The 21,646-nt window shown below is 39.5% G+C and overlaps 1 protein-coding gene across 1 annotated transcript in view; it reads right to left on the bottom strand.

Moving 5' to 3' along the window:
• The window catches only part of nkain2 (sodium/potassium transporting ATPase interacting 2), a 108,953-nt gene extending 89,431 nt beyond the window's left edge, over positions 1 to 19,522 (bottom strand). The window contains exon 1 of the mRNA XM_005449640.4: positions 17,620 to 19,522. Coding sequence (XP_005449697.1) covers positions 17,620 to 17,673 — 54 coding nt within the window. The 5' untranslated portion in view covers positions 17,674 to 19,522. The remainder of the gene's footprint in view (positions 1 to 17,619) is intronic.
• Between the last annotated feature and the right edge of the window lie 2,124 nt (positions 19,523 to 21,646).

The following is a 21,646-nucleotide window of genomic DNA, read 5'->3' as shown; positions in this document are numbered from 1 at the left end:
GCACGCACAAAGGCAGTCCCTACAGGATGCAGACTCAAAGACACACAGACATCGTTTTCACAGCTCCCTGAGCAACTCAAATGGCCCGGGAGACTGTGCAGAGCAGCAACAGAGAGAATAAAAGAAAGAGTGAGCTTGAGAGAAAGATTGAGAGACGCAGAGAGAAAAATTACAAGACAACAAGGCCAACAATGAAACAGAGAAAGAAAAGAGTGAAACAGCATAAGAAACCAGAGGAAAGACAAATGGTAAATATGATAAAAGAAGACGTAGCAGAGGTTTAGCCGCAGCCGATAAGATAAAGCTTTCAGGCAATATAACAAGATGTTTTATCAGGAGTAGGTTTGTTGCTGATGAAAGAATGGTTACATTGTTGGTAGAAAGAGAATTCGCTTCTGTAGAAAGCAGAAGAAAACAGCTAAATTGAATTTTCATCACTTCCTGGACCCGAAACTCCTGTAACTGATTTTTCCCCTTTCTTCATCTAAATATTGAGTGCTGATAACTCTATAGTTTCTTCTGTGCAGAGCAACTTCCCCCAAAATCCATTAGACTCGACCAAATACCAGTGTCACTCCGAAAATATGGTTGTTTTCTCTCCAAATAGCAGTTCTTAATCTGACACCGGTCATATCTCCACATTATAATTATGTGAAATGAAGCTGGAAGCATTGCTCTGCAGCCGCTCACCATTATAATTCAAGCACTCCTTTGATGTAATAAGATCAAAATGACTGCGCAGGCGGAATATCAGGATTCACGGTAACAACAATAGCAACAACTACATCAACAGGATATGAGTTCTCTGAGAACAATGGGGAGCGTTTCACCTTGAGGGGTAAATAACAATCCCGGAGCAGCAACGAGCAGAAAGTCAGCAGCACAACAATTTGGAGCGCTTTAATATGAAGCACACAGAAGCAAGTGTCTGTCCCGGCCTGTCTGTCTGCCTGAGTGTAAATATTGAGGCTGCAGTATCTGACCAAACACCATCTCGGCTCATCCGTCAGCGGTGGTCGTGCACAAGGTCAGCTTCCAGCGCCGTCGATACGGATCTTGGCAGCTCAGCAGGCACGCCCGCCTGTGATATCGCTCGCTCAAATCCAGTACATGACCTTTGTTGCCTGTTGTCGCCTCACTTTCCTCTCACTTGCCACTGCTGAGTGTCGATATGAAACCGGCGGCAATTTTCAAAGATGGGGTCAGGACTCAGGAGTATGATGCTGGGAGATTGAAATTGGCCACCAGATTGCTCTGAAGAAACAACAGCAATCCAATATAACTGGCTGCAGTGGCCTTCCTAGTGTTTTCCACAGCTGCAATTTAAGATGAAAGGTTTGGACAATTACTTTGAAAATCTAGATCTATAAGTGCACTCGCTAATGTTCTACATTAAAGGAAGCTTTCAAGGATTCTAAACATTATTCACCATTTGTTGTTTTTCCTCATGCACTAAAGGAACATACTAATTTGTTTGCCGAGGAGTGATGTGAATAAATATCATTGCAGATTAGTTTTGTGCTCAGCAGTGAGCCACTGTGAACTTTGCTGTTCCTCGCATTATCTTTGATACATTGCCTCTGTCTTTCTTCTATTGTGTATGAAATAATCACCTCTGGTTTTAAAAAGGAAAAACCTGGAATTAAAATGTATGTTTCAAGGGAAACAGTGGACACTAAGGACTTTCAGTTAGAGAGTTTCCAATCATTTTCCCCACAGACAATAATAGCTGACTCACAGATGGAGTGTTTCTTTGTCTTGGATGACTATGAAACTCTCTGGCTCAAATCATAAGTAGAAAAGTAGAAAAGCTACATAAATTAAGCTAAATCAAGCAAGAAAAAAAAATCAATGACGCAAACATGTGTACAAAAAATCATAATTGGAGCACCAAGAGATGTTTTCAACTTTAGGTTTGTCATGTTCAAAGTGCCACCAAATACTTTTTTTCCCTCTCCACATGATTTTTTATTACCAAACTTTGGAAAAAAGCATCTAATTCTGGCCAGTTGTGACTGGTCAATGATCAGCAGTGGCTTAGATGAACTGTTGTTAATTTTAGTTCATTAGATGTTCGGCTGAAATGAGCTAAAAATATATTATGGAATCAAGAGTCCTGAGTCCATAATAAATGTTGTGTCAAGCCACGTAGAGGGTTGTTCAATAAAGACATATCAATACTGCTGATGAAAACCTATTTTGACTGTGAGCAATTATTAATGTGTTTGAAAAAGACACAAAAAGCAAAGATGAACAATACAGGACATTTATGACCAATACCAATATTTGTCATTTAAAAATCTGATATGCTGATATACTAGCCGATATTTTCTTTCTTTCAGACACATGAACATAAGCAGATTTCCATAACATTTGCTATGTGCAGTGATTTATGTACTTGTTTACACTCTACTCAAATGTGCTTGGATCAGCTGGTTGTTGTGTTCGTCACGTACCAAGTTACCAACAGGGGAATCCCCTCTGGTGGACTAACTATGCAATGTAATCACACAATAACATGTCTGAAGGTTTTGCTCCTGTCTCTTCTTTACTTTTTAAAATTTTACTCATCAGCTAATGCTAATGCTGATACTCATAGCAAATAGCTAATACTGGCCGATAATTGGCCAAATAAATCTATTTATTATTTGTTAATTTATATTCTTTCTGATCTGCTTTTAATAAATTCTTTAGATCAATTAAGTCACAATTAAAACACACATACCTGAAACACTACACATTAAGGAACATAATATTTTTCTTTCTCTCCAAAGAAGCAAATACATTTTGTCCTTATCTGAAGTAGCGTCACTGAAAGTCTATTTTTCCATCAACCCCTTTTGTTTTAGTACTTGTGTTAATGGGCTTCTGTCTCTGTGTGTGAGTTTTGTATGTGCTTTTTAATGTTTAATTTGTAATATGTTTTATGGTTACATTTTCTATCAATCATATGCTTTCATCTCTAACCTATGCTTGGATCCTTTACATCTTTGGTTTTACCTCAGTGTCTATAAATGCTGCCAACCTGCCAAAGACTACAGATGACAATTAGCATGTACGGCTAAATCTAGCATATTGCACAATGGACAAACCTAAGTGCTCATAATGACGAATTTCCATTGTTCCCTTTGAATAAAAAAACAAAACATAAACTTAGATGAAGATCAGAATCATTGTAATTAAAATGGTTAACTGGGGTTTTTCTTGCAGCTTGGAACTTTCAAACTTTGAAAAATGGAACAAAAAATTTAAAAGACTTAAAATGATCCAGTTTTATCTGAAAGCTTTATAAAATTGCTGTAGCTCCAATTTGCACCTCTGACAGACTTCCTCTCCATAGCAACAGTAGAGAAACCAAACCAGAAACCAAATGATGGCCAAACTGCTGAAAACACATGCTTTACCCAAAATATTAAAACTGAGGAAAGTGTGTTTCTGTGATGAACACTGTTGATATGAAAAAAGAAGAATAAGTGAAGAAAAGAACCAACAGCCTCCTCCGTCTCACTACTCTTCTACAGTAAATGTCACGTGTTTTTAACGATGCCAGCAAAAAACATTTTGTGCTATAGTACAGCGTGCTGCCACATGAACGTACACAACAAACCCACCACACAGTGGATTTCAGTTTTGGTTTGCAGCTGTGATTTCACAATATGCGTGTCAGTATCAGTGAGACTATAGAACAAACAATCCAACTGTGTAAGAGTTCAATTTAAAGCCTCCACTGAGCTGTGGAGGAATATAGATTGAGTCAGCTTTTCTAAGTTGAATAAAAAAAACACTCTTTACTGATGCCATTCTTTCACACTTTCACAGACTTTGTTATGATGACAACGTGAGTTGATACACTATCATTGTGTTGCACTCCTTTTTTAAGACTCCAAGACATGTTATGTTCTCAACTAAGAGAAGAATCCTGTTTTTTACAGTAACAAATTTTTTCATATGTATATTTACAAACAGTTTTGGTCAGAAGTTTACATCCACGCATCTTAGTCATCGATGTCATGGTAATTTTAATCATTTTTTTGAGCTGTTCTTTTTCCTAATGTTACCACCGGTCAGAGTGGAATGATTTCACAGCATAGTGTGGGAGAAATATTTATTTATTTCCCTGCTGAATTTGTAACTCTGCTCATTTAAAAGAAATGAAAACTCTGTCATTTTATGCTAGTTTTATTTTAACAGAGAGCTTCTGGAATGGCCTTCCCAAAGCTCTGACCTCAATCCTATTGAAAAGCTGGGTCTGTACTAGGAAACCAGTCAATTTAAATGAACTCTACCGATCCTGCCAAGAAGAGTGCTCAAATATCCAGCCAGAATTATGCCAGAAGCTTGTTGATGGCTACCAAAAATCTCTGGTTGAGGTGCAACTTTCTGAGGGACATTTAACCAAACATCAGTCACAGTGTATGTATATATTAGATCCTGTATGGATTACAGAAAATCCTAAATAAATTCAAAATTGTCATTGACTTATTAAAGATGTATGCCGTACATTAACCCATCCCACCATCGAAAAAGAAGAGCTTAAAAGAAATTGTTAAAAATTAACATTAATAAACTTCTGACAACAACTTTATATCTCAAAATAAATCAAGCTTACTCCAGAGAGGTGGAGCACACCATGAACAAGTCGCTAGAAATGTTTATGACCAGTTGGTTATGAGGGTCACTTGCTTTAGTAAGCAGCTATAATCCAACATTTTCGACTGTGCTCACTGGCATAAGGACTTCCCCAATACAGTAGACTGTTGCATTTGTGATATCACTGTGTTGCTTTGTTTTTTGCCATAAGGCATGTTGCAGGAGAAATTGCGTGAGACTCCAACATCTTGCATTGTGCGGCTAAACAATGAGCTGTGCACTGTGTGAGAATGGCGCTGTGATCCGTGATGTCACCTGCCTTTGTGGAAACATGCTTTTGACACAGTTTGCTGCTTTGCTTCTTTATCGGACAAAAGTTATTTTGCAATAATTCTGTTTATATTTTTTGTCCAGCTCTATGAATGAGAAAGTGTTTCTTTCAGTTTCTTTCGGAAAACAGTTTACATCAAGTGGATATTGAACATCGGACCTGACGAGAACATTAAATTTCAACATCATGAGGACTCATCACCTGAATGTTATTTAACAATAACTGGCAGGAAGTTGTGCCTGTGTGATGTATTCGCAGTCTGTGGCTGCACCTTGCTCCCCCAGGTCTACTAGCATTACTCTCATCTAAATCTGGCAATTAATACAGTCTTCAACTTTAATTTAGAAATCCTGCAAAGCCTTCTAAAGTAAGATGCTTAACATGCTAAGGCCTGTTTGAAACAGTATGTAAGCATTCTTTTTGTGCTGATATTAGTGTTAGCATTTAGCTCAAAACACAGGTGTGCCTAAGAAGTACATCCTTCCAGAAAATTTGAGTATGACTACAGATACTTTCAGAGGTGTTATAGTTTCTCTGAAGCTGCTAGGGTCCACTTGTGTCCAAGTGATTCATGCTGCTCTGTTTGTATGACTGCACAGAGTTGTCTGGGGAGACGGGCACTAAAGTACAATGCACCAACTACACGGTCGCTCTTCGAGAAGACTTCAAGTGGACTTCAAAGAAGTATAACAGGAAGGACTACGCCTCTGTGGTGCCTGCAGCTGTCTGTGTCTGCAACTGTAACATACAGAGTATAATCCCCACTTTCTTCTTGCTATACATGTTGAGTGAGTCTGCATCTCGTGAACTAAGTTTTAATAATGTTTAAAATATTTGCTATTCAGTAAATTAGTAGATGTAGTAGCTTTAGCTTAGAATCTAGACAGAAAGCAGAGTGACATGTTTCAACCTTTCAGAAAATATTTATCAAAAAGAAACATGTAAATAGCATTAAAAGGCTCCTTCATGTTGTCCATGAGACTTCTTCCCTTAAATATGTCAACATAAGCAAAGAAAAGAGTGGTAGACCACCACAGAGCACCCACACATTTTTCATTTGGTCTTAGTCCAAACCTTAATGAACTAAACTAATTTTGCAAAATGATGTACTGTTTGGTGACAGCTATTTAATAGACTTCTTTGGCTAATGAATGGCTCCACAAATATTCATCCCACATTAACAACCAAATAGAAAATTATAGTCCAGGTGCTCACCACTTGAGTAAAATTACTTTCTTTCTAATTTTCACAGCACTAAAATTCCAGATGTTAAAATTTCACATTCATTTTGACAACTTCAGTAAAATGTAAGTATGGTGCTGCATCCATCCATTTTCTCAACTGCTTATTCAATTTAGAATCACAGGGGGGCTGGAGCCTAGCCTAGCTGTAGAGCTGGGCGATAAAACGATAACGATATGTATTGCGAAATAACTTTTTCTCGATAGAAAAATTAAACTATTACGATAGGCCTCATATCTCTTGTCCTCTTAAAAAAAAAAAAAGAACAGCCAATCCAAATTAAGTAGCACAGAGCCGAACCAATCACAGCCGCAGCGTCACGTCACGTGACTTGTTACGTACAGCACAAGCACCAAAGGCGCACATGTGTATTTGTTTTTGCAGCCGTGCAGCCCGGGTAATGAAGGAAAGGAGTTTGCCGACTAGAGAAAAATCAACCGAGAGCGTGAGCGAAGGTTACCGAAGAAAAAACAGATGATGGTTCCAATGCTGGAGAGCTTGTCGAATGGAAGGGCCACAGAAGTTCCGTAGTGTGAAGGTATTTCGGCTATTTCAAGTCTGACAAAAAACAGAGTAGCGCGCACTGTAAATTGTGCCGAAAGCAAGTCTGGAAATACAATAAAGCGGTGCATGCTCAATCTCTGACTGAAAGCGCTAATTCGTCATTCGGCTTTTGTCAGACTAAAGTAACTGTTAAAACTGTTTGAAAAGCTAAGCTATACAACAAGGAGAAATTGAGAATTTCCTTTTAGTTCTCAGTTTATTTGATATTGACAAAAGTTAGTCAATTTTGTCTGTTCTTCTGTAAAACGACCTAAGATTTATTTTTAGAATTAATATTTTGTTTCTAACTGGAATTGACAATTTAGTGGTCTGTTTTGTTTGTTCTATTTTGAAACTTAAACGTTTTAGCGGCTGCCTTTTGTGTAGTTTGCAATATTTGCCTTTATTTATCTGAAACTGAAGTCTCATGTTCCTTAAGTACATCTACCCTGTTGAACTTATTATGGGAAATAAATATTTTAATTAAAACAAGCTGCTAATTATTTCACATTTTACTTGTGAGCAACGGCACATTTAAATCTTACAAATATAGTTATTTGGCTTATATCGTGATATATATCGTTATCGCCTGAAATGAAAAAAAAAAACATATCGTGATATGAAAAAATCTTATATCGCCCAGCTCTACCTAGCTGTCATAGGGGAAGAGGCAGGGTACACCCATGTCATGATGCTGTGTGAGGCAGTTAGGAATGGACCCAAAGATGCAGAGTACAAAGGCAACACTGAACATAAATGCAGCTTTATTTCTGAATTACCAAATACAATAACCAAGTTAGTGACAAGGTGCCTAATCTGACATCTACCAAGAAGACTCAGACCGACAAAATAAGGGGAATGGAGGGAGGAGACAGACACAAGACTAGAAGACACAGTACGAGGGTGAGAGACCAGGTGGACAGAGAGCAAGAGTGGGGGACCGAGACACAACAGAGGAACCAAACACACAGAAACAAGACTGGGGTAACAGACAAATAACTAACAGGAAACCAGAAACGAGGACAGGGAACACCTAATAATAAAATCCTGAATGACAACAAATACAAAATAATAACTAAAATATAAATATAACAAACTAGAACACACTTAAACATTCCCAAAACGTAAAACCTTGGGTCACAGACCCAGGTACCACGACACCCTGGATATTTCACAGGGCTAACACAGAGAGATAGACAACCATTCACTCACGTTCACACCTATGGATAATTTAGAATGCATGCCTTTGTGAGTACTGAGTACCTGAGAACTCGACAAAAACCCACCCAGGAACACTCAAAAACTCAAAAAGGCCAGAGTCAGGCAGTGGAACACAAGAAACTTCCTGTTGTGAAGGTACTCTGTTGCTACCTGTTGTTAGCTACAGCTCAAGAAGGTGGAGTTCATCAACATCAGACTACAACTAAGTGGAGAGACAGTTGAATATGTCAGTAAATATTGAAGCAAAAAAGCAGATATACTATAGTACAGATATACTATAGTACATATATACTATAGAAGTACTATACTAGTACAGAAAGTATTATTTATTAGTGTATTGAAGAAGGCGGTGGTGAGTCTGCTGGAATTCTGCTGGAACCACTGCAGTGTTACAACGGGCCACCTTACTTTCGCTTTAATGTTATTTCTTCATAGCTTAAGTGGTGATTTGGTGTCTAAAGGATGAGCCTTTAAAATAATTAGGCATTTGGTGGATGCAAGTAAGCACAAATGCGAAGATCAATGCTGGAAACAAAGAAGGGGAGAGGTAGATATGCTGGGTGTTAGCGTTTGGCTGTATAGGAGGTGGAGGTTCTAACTGAGTAATTAAAAATATCTGCTTGAACAGAGCTGATCCATTGTCTGACCTAAGATAATTTGTATCACACCACAGTGCAGAGTGCCCTGAAATCTGTTAGTGAGGTTGACTGTCAGTAGCAGTGTAATTATGCTGGAAGAGTTCAGTTACTGCAGATGTAAGTCTTGCAGCAGAAAAATTACTTCTGCACGGTTGCAAAAAATACTCACAATATAAGAACTATTTCTTAGTGCTGGTTGACTGATCTTTTGTTTTCCTGTATGTACCTTCATTATACTGTCTGCACATTAACTGGACTGGGATAGCTTATATAGGTTATTATGAATCTGGTAATAATCCGCTAGTTCAACTGTGTGACTTCAACCGATGCACTCAAACAGACTTTGCATACACACAACATGGAACTGACCACTCAGTAGACTAGAAAGAGCAAAAAACCTATTGACATACTCGATACCCTATATCAAAGGAGTTTAGAAATATGTCACTCTTTGTTAATTCAGTTCAATTCAATTTTATTTGTCATTATATTGTGCCAAATAACAACAACAGTCTCCTCAATGCACTTTATATTATAAGGTAAAGACGCTGCAATAATAGAGAGAAAACCCCAACAATCACACAACCCCCTATGAGCAAGGACTTGGCAAGAGTGGGAAGGAAAAACTCCCTCATAATAGGAAGAAACCTCCAGCAGAACCAAGGGGGTGCCAGCCATCTGCTGTTGCCACTCGGGGAATGAGGGGAGGAAGACAGGACAAAAGACACACTGTGGAAGAGAGCCAAGCCAGAAATAATAATGAATAATTATTAAATGCAGAGTGATGTGAAAGGAGTGTGAAAAGAGGTGAGTGGAGATGAAACCCTTAGTGCATCATGGGAAGCCCCCATCAGCCTAGGCCTATTGCAGCATAACTAATGTAAGATTCAGGGTCACCTGATTCTGACATAACTGTAAGTATAATCAAAAAGTAAAGTTTTAAGCCCAAAACTTAACCTTTTGCACATAGCATACCTTCACAGAAAATCACAGAGCAGAAAATCACAGAATGAAACACTATCATTCATGAATGTATGAGCAATAGAGATGCAGCTTGGATTGATCTATAAGGACTGAGATTCAGTGTGGGACTGATTTGGCACAGTGAAACTACCTCATCAGATCAGTGAGTGAAGACTTACTTTGTGTTCAGACTATTGAAATACAGTGAATGAGCTGTCAGTCAAGTCCCTGGCTAAGGTGTGATGGCCGCATTCTTGCAAGCAGAGCCAGACAGCGAGAGGAGGTGGAGATAAAGAAATGAAAATGGCCAGAAAGACATACGCACAGAGGGTGGGCATATATAAAAAGATGGAGACCTGGGGCAAGAGAGACTGACAAATTAGAGAGTGTGAAAAAGAAAGAGCGACAGAAAATCTATAGACTCAGAGCTGAGATTGTGTGTGGCCTTTGTTGAAAGCAGTGTTGTACATAAAGGATAGGAAAGCCTTTTTATCTCGCTGAGTTGCTGCGATGAGGAAGGAGGTCTGAAGATTGTTTGTTGCCAAAGAGCAGAGCTCTGTTCACTTTGAACACTCAACCCATTCTAAAAGTGGATTTGCTTTAAAATGCTGCAAAAACCAACAGCGGGAGATGGTACACACTGCAAAATAGTTGCAACTCAAGATCACTAATAAAAAATGGGATATACGATACAATCAAACTGAGTGGGAGAACATTTTTGCCAAATTGCAATGCTGAAGTGAAATTGACTGTTTATATCAATCTGCAAACCAGTTCTGCTGAAGTTATTAAGCCAGCTTCAAGATAAAATGAGTTCTATAAAACTCCAACATGTTATCTTTGATTTTACTGTTTTTTTCTTGCCCAATACATCTTGGTTAAGTACTAGTTTCTGACTTTTGATGGTTACAAACTCACTTTTTTTTCAAACATGTGGTGCACATGCTGAGATACAATTTCTGCATCCATTTTGCAGCTTCTAAAAGGTAAATTATTCAGTATGTCCCTCAGTGGTGGAAATGTCACATGATCATACTGTCACGGTAAGATAAACACTGTCTCTGATAGCCTACAGTCATTCTCTGCAAAAATACATGTGTTTCTGGTCAAATGTTTAAAAAAAAAAACTTCAAATGAAATGGGTGTTGTTGGCAGCAAGCTGAAAGGGGTATTTCATGCATTATATGACTTTTTTTCCACAGAAAATGATCCCTATGAGCGCCACCTACTCCAGAGATGTTATCAAAGGGTGATTAAAAATGAAAAAGATCATAAAAAATATACCGTTACCACAATAACTATTCTAAAAAAGACAAGAAATGAATGCTGCAGCAAATCCTAATCTAGTGCTGTAGCACAGCGGTCCCCAACCTTTTTTGCGCCACGGACCAGTTTATGTCCGACAATATTTTCACGGACCGGCCTTTAAGTTGTCGCAGATAAATACAACAAAATAAAACCAGTACCGGTACCAAAAAAAAGAAGATTTATTCATAGCACACGGGAAAAGACCCAGGGAAACTGAGTCAATGATAAAAACGATAAAAAAATAATGCTAAAAAACGATACAAACCCTGAAAACCATAAATTTCACACCCGAGTCTCAACTCTCACGGCCCGGTACCAAACGACTCACGAACCGGACCCGGGGGTTGGGGACTGCTGCTGTAGCACATAGAGCAACATCAACATTCAACAATCAACATTTTAATTCTAATTAAATATTTTATGACTGATGTTTTGCTCTTTGTTGCTGTTTAATTCTAAGGTGCTGGGCTGCACGCTGGAGCTTTGAAAGCTCCGAAAGCTTACTGTCCCACAGCCTCATAAAGGACACATGGAAATAACTATAGTTTGCCAGGAGATCAAAGTCAAATTTATTAGATTGATTGAACAGGTATTCTTGGTATTTGCGCTAGTATCTGCAATTCCAGCAGTGTAAAAGAGAATATTTTTCAAGAAAAAGCACTTACCTCAGTTTCTGGGAAAATTTCTTTTAGGTTAATGTTTTCCTGTTGCTAATATGTGATAGTCTGAAAGATCAATTACATTTCTCTGGATTACCAGTTATTATCTCACTGTAATTGTGCACTACACTGAATTACAAGCCCATCATTTTACTCCATTACCTCAATTCAATTAACGTACACATCAACAACATAATTACTGTTCCATCAACATTAACACCCACCGGCCGACTTCAAAAGCTCGACTGAACCAGCCAATGGTGGGAGGCCACGGTTGCAGTCCTGTTACCCGTCACGCCCTTAGATAATTTAGTCATCACTTCTGTGGCAGCAGCTGATGGTTGCTGTGGGCTGTTATAGCAACATAGACCTGAACCATCGCCACAGGCAGTGAGTCACCAGTGGCATGGCGTGTGTTTGTGTTTGTGTGTGTGTACTCTATGGCTGTTTTGTTCAATTCAGCTGTATGATCTTCCTCTTATAACACAGCTTGCTCACAGCACCATGAAACTTAATGCATGTAATACAACATGACAACGCTGTTGCTACGGGCTCATTAAGACACCACTTTTATAGTCAACAAGACTTTATTTTGAGAAAGTCTCTCATTTGCTCATTTTTTTTAGTCACTAGAGACGACAACACCGCTCTTGTCTTTAGAATAAATATGCACTCAACAGCCACATTATTAGATACACATGTTCAGCTACTCATTAATGCAAATATGCAATTAGCCAGTCATTTGGCACCAACTCTAGGCATTCAGGCATGTAGACATGTTCAAGAGGACCTGCTGAAGTTCAACTCGAATAGGGAAGAAAGGTGATTGAAGTGACTTGTTGGTGCCACACGGGCTACTCTATTTCAGAAACCGCCGCTCTGCTGGGATTTTCTCATACAACTGTCTCTAGGGTTTACAGAAAATGGCCCAAAAAAGAGGAAATATCCAATGAGTGTCAGTTGATTGAGAGGAAAAAAATGACTTGTTGATGCTAGCCTTCAGAAGAGAATGGTCAGACTGTTTCGCTCTGATAGTAAAGGTACAGTAATTCCAATAACTACTGGTTAAAACCAGGGTATGCTGAAGAGCATCTCTAAATGTGCACAATACACAATACAATCTTGAAGCAGCTGGCCACACAAGCAGAAGACCACACCTGGGGCCACTCCTGACAGCTAAGAACAGGAAATCGAGGCTACACCATATTTGAATTGGATATTAAAAGACTGGAAAAATGCTGCCTGGTTCGATGAATCTTTGTTTCTTCTATAATACTCAGATGGTGGGGTCAGAATTTGGTGTAAACAACACAAAAGCATGGATTCGCCCTGTCTTCTATTAACAGTTCAGCTTGATTATGGTGGTCTATTGGTATAGGGGACATATTCTTGGTACCCGTTGAGCATCTTTTAAATGCCACAGCCTACCTGAGCGGTCATGAAGGAACCATGGCCGTCCCTTTGTGACCAGGGTACTATCTGATAGCTGCTTCCAGCAGGATAACATCAACATGTCATAAAGCTCAACTCCTAAAATAATTTCAGTTCACTGTACTGTACAAAGTAAAAAATAGTGTCCAATGAGTGTATATTACTTTTAATTGTGCTGGTCTCTTTGTCAAGTGACCGTTTGTTTTGCTTGTTTTCACTCTTTTGTAATTGTAAGAGAGAATTGTGGCTTTTGCTGTTTTTAGGGGTTTTTTGCAGACAAATCAAGGGATATGAAGCCATCACCTTGGACGTAATTACATTTTAGAATTTTTTCTTTAGATTAAAAGATTACTTGATTCACTGAGAATATAACCATTTATTCAATCCCCAAAAATCAATAGTCCTTTTAGCTTTACTTACTAAGTGCGGCTGTGAGGAAAAGAAAGAAAAAGATTTAGACTGACACCGAGCGCTATCAGAAAAGCAGCACACTTCTTCTTTTTTTTTTTAACTAACTGCTGACATTAAATTACACATTACTAATAAAAGCAAGACAAATGAAAACAATCAGGCAAATATATACATTTGGCTGATAGAATCGATTAAACTCTGCACGCTTTGACGTCAGCTGTGAAGTAGACATATCCCCAACCTGGATCATTGATCTCTGCTCAGGTGTGGCAACATCAGCTTTTAGCAATTAACCCAGCTAATGAAGCAGGAGGAAAAACTGCTGCTAGGAGTTACATAAGACATCAGTTCCCCTACATAAGACACACTGACCAGTCAACCCGATATTGCGCCAAAACTTGCAATAGACATGCCGGTCCACCGTGTTTTTTTCACACTTTGGAGAGGCAAAGCGTGAAAAAGACACGGAGGAGCGCTGTGTCTATTACATGTTTTGCAGTGACACTGGGTTGGACCAGTACTGCTTCTTACTCTACAAGCTCCCCAATTAGGCGGATGCTCACTTAGCAAAAACAATTACTTCCAACAGGGGGGCGTCTGAGGCAGGGTAAGAGGCTGTCTTTAATCTGTGGTCAATGTGGTTAACACACAGCAGAGAGGACTGCGAGCAGCGTGCCTTCTGGTGAGGGAACCGCAGGAATGAAATATCTTCAAATGTATGTCTTTGAAGAGTGGAAATGAGCACTTTTTGTGATGCTTCACGAGCCCTCTGCTCGAATAGCTGCAGATGCTAACCGTGCATGGCCAAGCTGAAACATACAGTAGTGTTAGACCTCCAGCTCATCAGCTGGCTTAGCTATTACAACGGTTAACAGAGCAAAACATGTTGTTGACTATGGCATAGCATTAGTTCCACCGCATTAGACACAATGACTATCTCTGTGACAGCATCTCATTCACAAGCACTCTCTCTCTCTCTCTCTCACACACACACACACACACACACACACACACACACACACACAGTCACTCGTGGCCTTTATTTCACACAGGGAAATACACAGCATCCCCATTTACAGCACAGTGGTGTGTTTCTTCGCGTACAGTGTGTGCACCGCATTTGGTAAACTCATCGGCATTCTGCTGCGGACGTGTTCACTTACAGAACTGTCTTTATTTGAATGGAAACGAGCACAGCAACGTCCTATTTCACAGCACAATAGGCCTACAAGCACACGCTCGCTCAAAGAGGGTCATGCACATAATATCTTTATGGTAAATTGGGTGAGTTTTTTTCTCGATATTTTCCTTTTGTATTGAAAACAGAGTGCTTCGTGCTGTCGCTAACAGCTTCCTATTCATCATCACAATAGCTTTTTACTTTTGCACACACTCACTGTACATGACTGCAAAGGCTGCAACAGCCAAAGCGTTTCACCTCATGTTTATGCATTTCTGTTCACATGCGTGTTCACTGTCCCATTCTATATCATAGCTTGTCTTTGGCTACCATACACACGGCAGACAAAAGCTCCACAGTGAGATCCTCTAACAGCAACATTTCATAAATCTTTAGAAAATGCAGGATTTATTCTGTGATGAGTGGTACCGCTTTGCCTAAAGGGACTGATTTCCTTCATTTCCCCGGGTTAGCGTCTGGAGAATCTTTGCCTGGAATTATTGCTCTGCTGTGGCTGTTAGTCTTATAGCTACTATGTACAGTAGCAATAATAATCCTTTAGTTTAAAATGTAGCTAGAATGAGCAGCTTAAATATAACAGTATTAGAAAGAAAAGCAAAGGCATCTACTTTCTCACAACTGGGGATCAATTAAAGTCATGCTCCCAGCTTAAAAAGTCTGTTTGAGGACTTAAAAGGGAGCCATTAGTAATAAGTTTGGAGAAAGTGACAGCGTTTCTTTTTGTCTTGTTCTTAAAGAAACATTTTTAATTACAATCTCCAAAACTGAACTCAAACTTTCACCACCAAGCGGCAGCATTTTAACAAGCAAGTGTTTAAATGTTTTAGATGTGTCCTGCTGTCCTTTTTGGAACTGTTTCTATACAAACAGTGCCGTCTTTGCCTCCTCCAGCCGATACACACCTTCACGCACAGTCACCCATGCAGCCCCTTCAAGTAGTTAACGTTCATAAGAGTGAACAACATTTTAGGAGGAATTTTAGAGGTAGTAAAGCTTCCATTTTACGGCACTGAATTATTAAACAAGTATTATGAATGTTAACCTAGCCAGTACACACCTTGGTGCTACCTGTTTAACTATTAGCAATTACCCAATGGCCACATTATCTGTCTGTTAATGCAGCAGCTAGTGGACTGTAGCTAGATAAAACACTTTATCCAAAGTTCATCTTTAAATTTTCTTTAACGCTCTTCTTCTACAGCAATTGTTACTTACATATGGTAGGTATTATGCCGTTAGTTGTACCCTTTGTTTGTTATGAGGAATACAAATATAAAATACATTTTAACTTCATGGTCTGTAGTGAAATTGTCTAAATCATTTATAAAATGAGTAAAATCTCTAAAATTCATCCTAAATACTTATTTTGATAAATCAAACTTATAATTGGGGAAATTAGTTGAAAATTAACTTTTCCAAGATTTTGACCGAGTCTTCACTGCTACTTCCACAGTTGCACGACTAAGTCAAAACCTTCCCTTTGGTTTCAAAAGTGGCATCAAGTATCGAGTATTGTCTTGGGTATCGGTATCAAGTTTGAAATTCTAGTATCAAGTCAACCCTAGTACAAATTGGCATTGGAAAGTACAGCCAGGTACTAGAAATTCCTGATATCTCTTCACCACAACACAGCACTCAGTCACTTACAACATAAAGTTTGTTCACGTTCTTAATGCCCTTCTGACACCAGCCCTCGGTGGTCTGGAAGGGCATCCAGTGTAAAAATCTGCCAAATCAAAGATGCACAACTACCTGTTGTGGCAACTCTTTGTGAATAAAGGGAGAAACCAGAAGTAGGATTTAACTGTTTCGCTTAGAAATTCACAATAAATACCTTTAAGCTGCCAAGAGTAACACAGATGCCGTAGGTACAAGAGATGCTTGCAATAACACCAAGTGGAAAAATGTTTACATATCGCTCAACTTTATTTAAAGAGAAGCGATGCAAACAGTGGAACAGCCTTACCGAAGAAACAACAGCCTATATTTATATTTCCTATAGTATCCTCTTTACTATGGTTGGGCAAATAGACTGTATTCTTGTACACACACACACACCCACACACACACACACACAGATATAAAACTACGAAATGATAAAAGACAAAATAAAATGCAAAAGCAGGGTTTCCACAGGTAGTTTACAGGAGGTTTATGTGTAGTGACTATATATAGTGGTATACAGAAACCAAAGATGGCAACAAGCTTGTCACAAACTCACCAAAACAAAGCTAAAAAAAGCCTGAAAATCTAATTAAATTTAATTTTTAAAAAACTTTAACTGAATTCCAACGATGTTTATTCACATGCTACCTAAAAAATGTTATCCACTATGCCTGTTTGATAAGAAATGTCGTGATCTACCAGCAGGTCACCTACATTAAACCATTTGGCAGCTCTTGCTGCTTCATTACATCGTTCTGCTCCTGGGAAAAATTTTCCTCATATTATGCAGAAGCTACAAGACAGAACTAATAAAACTGTTTGTGCTGCTCCTCACACTTCCTCACATGTATGCACACATACACACCTACAGACCATCCCTCCTCCCAGTTGTCTTGCCTGGCACCAGTTTCCACTGACACAGATGGTGTAAAAGAGAGATACACCGGGAGACAGACAGAAACAGAATGGCAGCGTCTGATGGTGCAACCTTATAATGGGTCTTTACCTTCTTTGCTTTACATGTACCTGCTTCATATATCTATCCATCTGCCATCCACCCATACCTCATTTCTCTACAGTGCCTCCATCTATCACTCTCCAACTCCATCAATCCCTCTATATGGACTCTTAGTACAGCCTCAGAGCTCCAGGCAACAGTATTCATCTATTCAGCCCTCATATTCGTCAAAGCACATCATTCCTTGTATCATGACCTTTTATTAACTTCTGAAATGTGACCTTTGAGTAATCCATCTCTCCCTCTCTCCAGCCACCCACCTCTCCTTCTGCTCCATCTCCAAATAAAGATGCCTTTTTTCTTCTTTCCCATCTGAACCTGTCTGTTTGTGGAGCTTTTCAAAGATTTAACCCAGACTTTCCTCCCCTTACAGGATCAATAGTAACGTAAGCACTCACCAGCTGCATGCCACAGATGAAGGCCAAGGTGCACCTGCCACTGCAGCACCCCATGATGTCCTCCTGGCTCTCTCTAGAGGTCCACGTGGAGCAGAAACTCCCCAAGATCTGTCCTTCAAAATCCAAAAGCTCCCAAAGGGCCGTCTGGCTGGCCTCCAGCCCAGGTAGAAGCACTCCCTTCTCAGGCTCAGAGGACAGGGTACCAGCTCCCCTCGTACTCTCTGGAGCTCAAGGGAATGAAAGGCAACTACTTAAGCCCGTAACAGTACGTCCTTTGGGGAGGGGGATGATTCAAGTCCACAGAGCTGGATATGTAGATAAACCCTCTCCAAGCCTCAGCAACTGAGGGCACTTTCGTAGCCTGCTAAATCAGCTGCATTTCAACACATGTGGCACAAACGAAGTCAGATCCAGCTCCTTCATTCATTCATCCAGCAGAGATTACAGCGACTTTCCAGTGATTTCTACACAGTTTGCACTTGTCCAGACATCACCTGCGATCACCTCGATCATCATCATCATCACCATCATCATCACAACGCTGAACACACTCGAAGTGACACAGTCCAGCACACCAGCAGCAGCCACTTAAAGACACTGAAGGGCTGGGGGGAAAGGGAGACGGTGAGATTAGATGGATGTATTCCCCTCCAGATTAAATCCCTCGTTTAGTAATCCGATTAAGAGCCACTTGCATTCGTGTGAGTGAAACAGCCTAATTTGTTGTAGGGTGGAGAAAACAAGTGAAAGTGGTCCCTGCCTCTTTTCACACAGGCGAGCTCCTCTCCTCTCAGGGGAAGTAACGGACATGTAGCGGCAACATCCTTCACCAAACACCGCGTTTTATTTATTTATATATTTATTTATTTCAAATCTCCAACACTTAGGTCCCAAACCTGTCTTATATCTTCCGATAGCTGTGGTGTTTTATCCAGTGAGAAAACGGTCATTGATAAAAATGTTGTAAGGTGTCAACAGCCGCTGGAAGCTGATTTCGGGGGGCGCTTTTTGGCTAATGAGTCCTCCTCCTCCTTCGGTTCATCTCCCCATCAGATCCATGACACAACTGCCGTCTTGTCAAGCCCGTCAGTCGATGGTCGCTTCAGTCGGTGCTGTCTCCGTTACTGCCAATGCGTTTATACAATGTTTTTTTAAAAAACAAAAAACAAAAACAAGAAAACAGAAGAGCATGCCTAAATTTCATACACAGAGGGAAGGGGTAAAATTTCAGGTCGAGGTAAGTCTCCAAACGTAAAGCATAGTGGGTGGTGTGAGCGGGAAAAAAACGGCTAAGTTTAGTTGGTCGTCTCGGGGTTGTCTTCAAGGAGTGAACAGGGGAGACAATGGGAACCGGGATGGACCAACGGACCGAGAGAGACAGCCGAGAGAGGAGCGTCTCCCGCCTGCCATCTGTCAAGTCAAACACCTCGGTACAGTGGTGCTGTTCCGGTGGGGATTTTCAAAATAAAAGTGGATAGAATTGGCAAAACTTTCACTTGCCATTAATTAAGTACACGTAGTTAGTACCAGGTTGTCCTCTCTCTTGCTTTTAGTACTGCCTTAATTCTCCACAGATTCAAAAAGGTGCTGCAAACATTCCTCAGATTGGGTTTGGATTGACATGATAGCATTACATACCTGCTGCACATCCATGACGTGAAGCTGCAGTTTGAGATGATTTGAGCTTTGTGGCATGATGATTTATCCTGTTGGAAGCAGCCATCAGGAGATGGGTGGACTGTGGTCATAAAGGGATGGGCCTGGTCGGCACCAATACTTACAATACTTAAGATGGTCAGTTAATTTAAGTTACTTTAAATCATCTTTCTAATAATCAGCGAAATGATCAAAAAAGCAAAAGCACAATTCAAATGCAAACAGCATAGCAAATATCAGACTACACTGGTAACAGTTTAAAGTGTAGCAAACAGCACAAAGCAAACAGTATCTTAGTGTGTGCTAAGTGATGTAAGAGTGCAGGGTTCAGTTTAAACTGTTTACTGTCTGTCTTTCACATTACCTATTCCCAGTCTTTAACCTGCATACTCAGCAGTTCACAGTGCATCACAGTTACACTGGACATGAAAGTGTTTTTAATATAAAACCGGTGGAGTACCACGCTGCTATCAGGGCTAATAGCACTTTATAATATTCTCGCGACTAAGGGTGTAATTTCCCAAGAATTAACTGGAAATTTTATGTATTTTCTGATGTAATTATATTTACCTGCAAATACTTACCAGTATATACACTAAAATAAGTAGGTAACATATCAAGTATTTCCAAGAAATAATAAATAATGATACTGCAAGAAATTTCAAAGAGTGAATAACTTCCGGCTACTTTAGTATAAAAACAAATTTCCCCATCTTGTATTGTAAAAATGCTGTCCTTCTAGGGGGCGGCTGTATTATGCAGTGGCTTAACTTTGCTTTTATTTGCATATTTATTGTACATCATACTGATGTGCATCATGGATGTTGCACTATTCAACTGTCCTTTTATGTTACATATAAAATGTTATAAGGACTGATCTTCCTTTCCTCCTTATAAGAATATAAAAAATAAACACCAGCGTGCTTTGGGCATAGGTGTAGGACCATGTGATCTTATAAAGACAGAGCCAAGTGAGATTTGATTTTCTTATTTCACAACAGTTCAACATCTGTGGGAAAAATAAAAGAAAAAAAATAAACGCAAGTCCCTAAAAATACAACGTAATAATTGTTACCGCCTTATTCTAGTGAATATACTGCCAAGTATTTATAGGTAAATTTAAAAAAAAAAAATGGGACAGTTTGTGCAGTGACCTTTTGTGAACTTTTTCAGCAATTGTACACATTCATCATGTAGAAAAACTGAGATATGCTGTTTAAGCTGCACTTCTTTATCTTATATTAAGATATCATATTAAATGTGCAGTTAAACGCCTTTACGCTGACAGAAAGTGGAGTTTCACTCGTCTTGCACGCTTAAGATCAAAGGGGGCTGCATGTTACCTTCTTTTTAAAATGGCTTTGGCTTCCCTGCCCTACAATAACAGGCATAATACATTATACAGTACCTGTGATAGTGTAGACATTAACTACTTTTAATCAGCTTCAGTCAGTCCAAAATTTAAAACCAGTATAGTATTGACAGTGGCATGTTTTTAAGCACACAATGCGTACTGTATGCAGAAGGTCTCTTTCATCATTATAATAATAATTATTATTATTTTATTATTATAAAATAATAATAATTTATTCTGTTTTATATTTTAAAAGTTGAAATCATTCAAGTAAATTTTGCTTAGTACAACAAATTTCAGTGCATTATATGTTCCCGTTTTGAAACATTGGTTTTATTTATTGGACTTTTATTTTGAAGGCAGCCGAAGTCATCCTGCCCCCGTGCTGTATCTGCGCCCGGCGGACTTGATGAGGCTGATGTTCTGCTCGGCAGGGGAGCGGCGCGGTTCTTTCACTCACTGAAACACAAACATGTAGAGAGAGACGTAGCCCTGGTCGGTGTGCAGCTGCTCATGAGCATGGCCTTTAACCATCATCGTGAATGAAGCTGCTCTCTCTCTCTCTCAGTCGGGTGTCCTCTCTGAGCTGTCAAGATAATCATTTTATCCTCATTTTTCATTCACTTAATTGAAGTCTGAATGGTTTTCTGATAACCTGCTATTAAGTCTAAACATTTTAAAGGGGAGGGAAAAATGATGTAGCTTATTAAAATAACTCGCAAATATCTATAAATTGTTGGAAAGAGCCTTGGGTGAACACTTCTGAGGGTGATTGTCTAATTTATAAATGACACTTAGTTTCTGCTCAGCGGCTCTGTGTTGTTTTCACAGTGCCTGTGCAATCCAGCAGAGGCTTTCCAGCTACCAACTGCAGCCAAATGAAGCTTCAAGAAGCTCCTCGAAATAAGCAGTTTGTTCCTAATTAAAGGCTTATAGAATCTATGTGTGCATATGTGTGTGTGTTCACGTGTGTGTGTGTTGTGGGGTCACTTGTGCCACGCCTATAAAATGGCCAGC

Source organism: Oreochromis niloticus, linkage group LG15, assembly GCF_001858045.2.
Source record: "Oreochromis niloticus isolate F11D_XX linkage group LG15, O_niloticus_UMD_NMBU, whole genome shotgun sequence".
NCBI classification, from domain to species: Eukaryota; Metazoa; Chordata; class Actinopteri; order Cichliformes; family Cichlidae; genus Oreochromis; species Oreochromis niloticus.
Note: the sequence above shows the minus strand (reverse complement) of the source record. Positions and strands in the feature narration are given on the sequence as shown.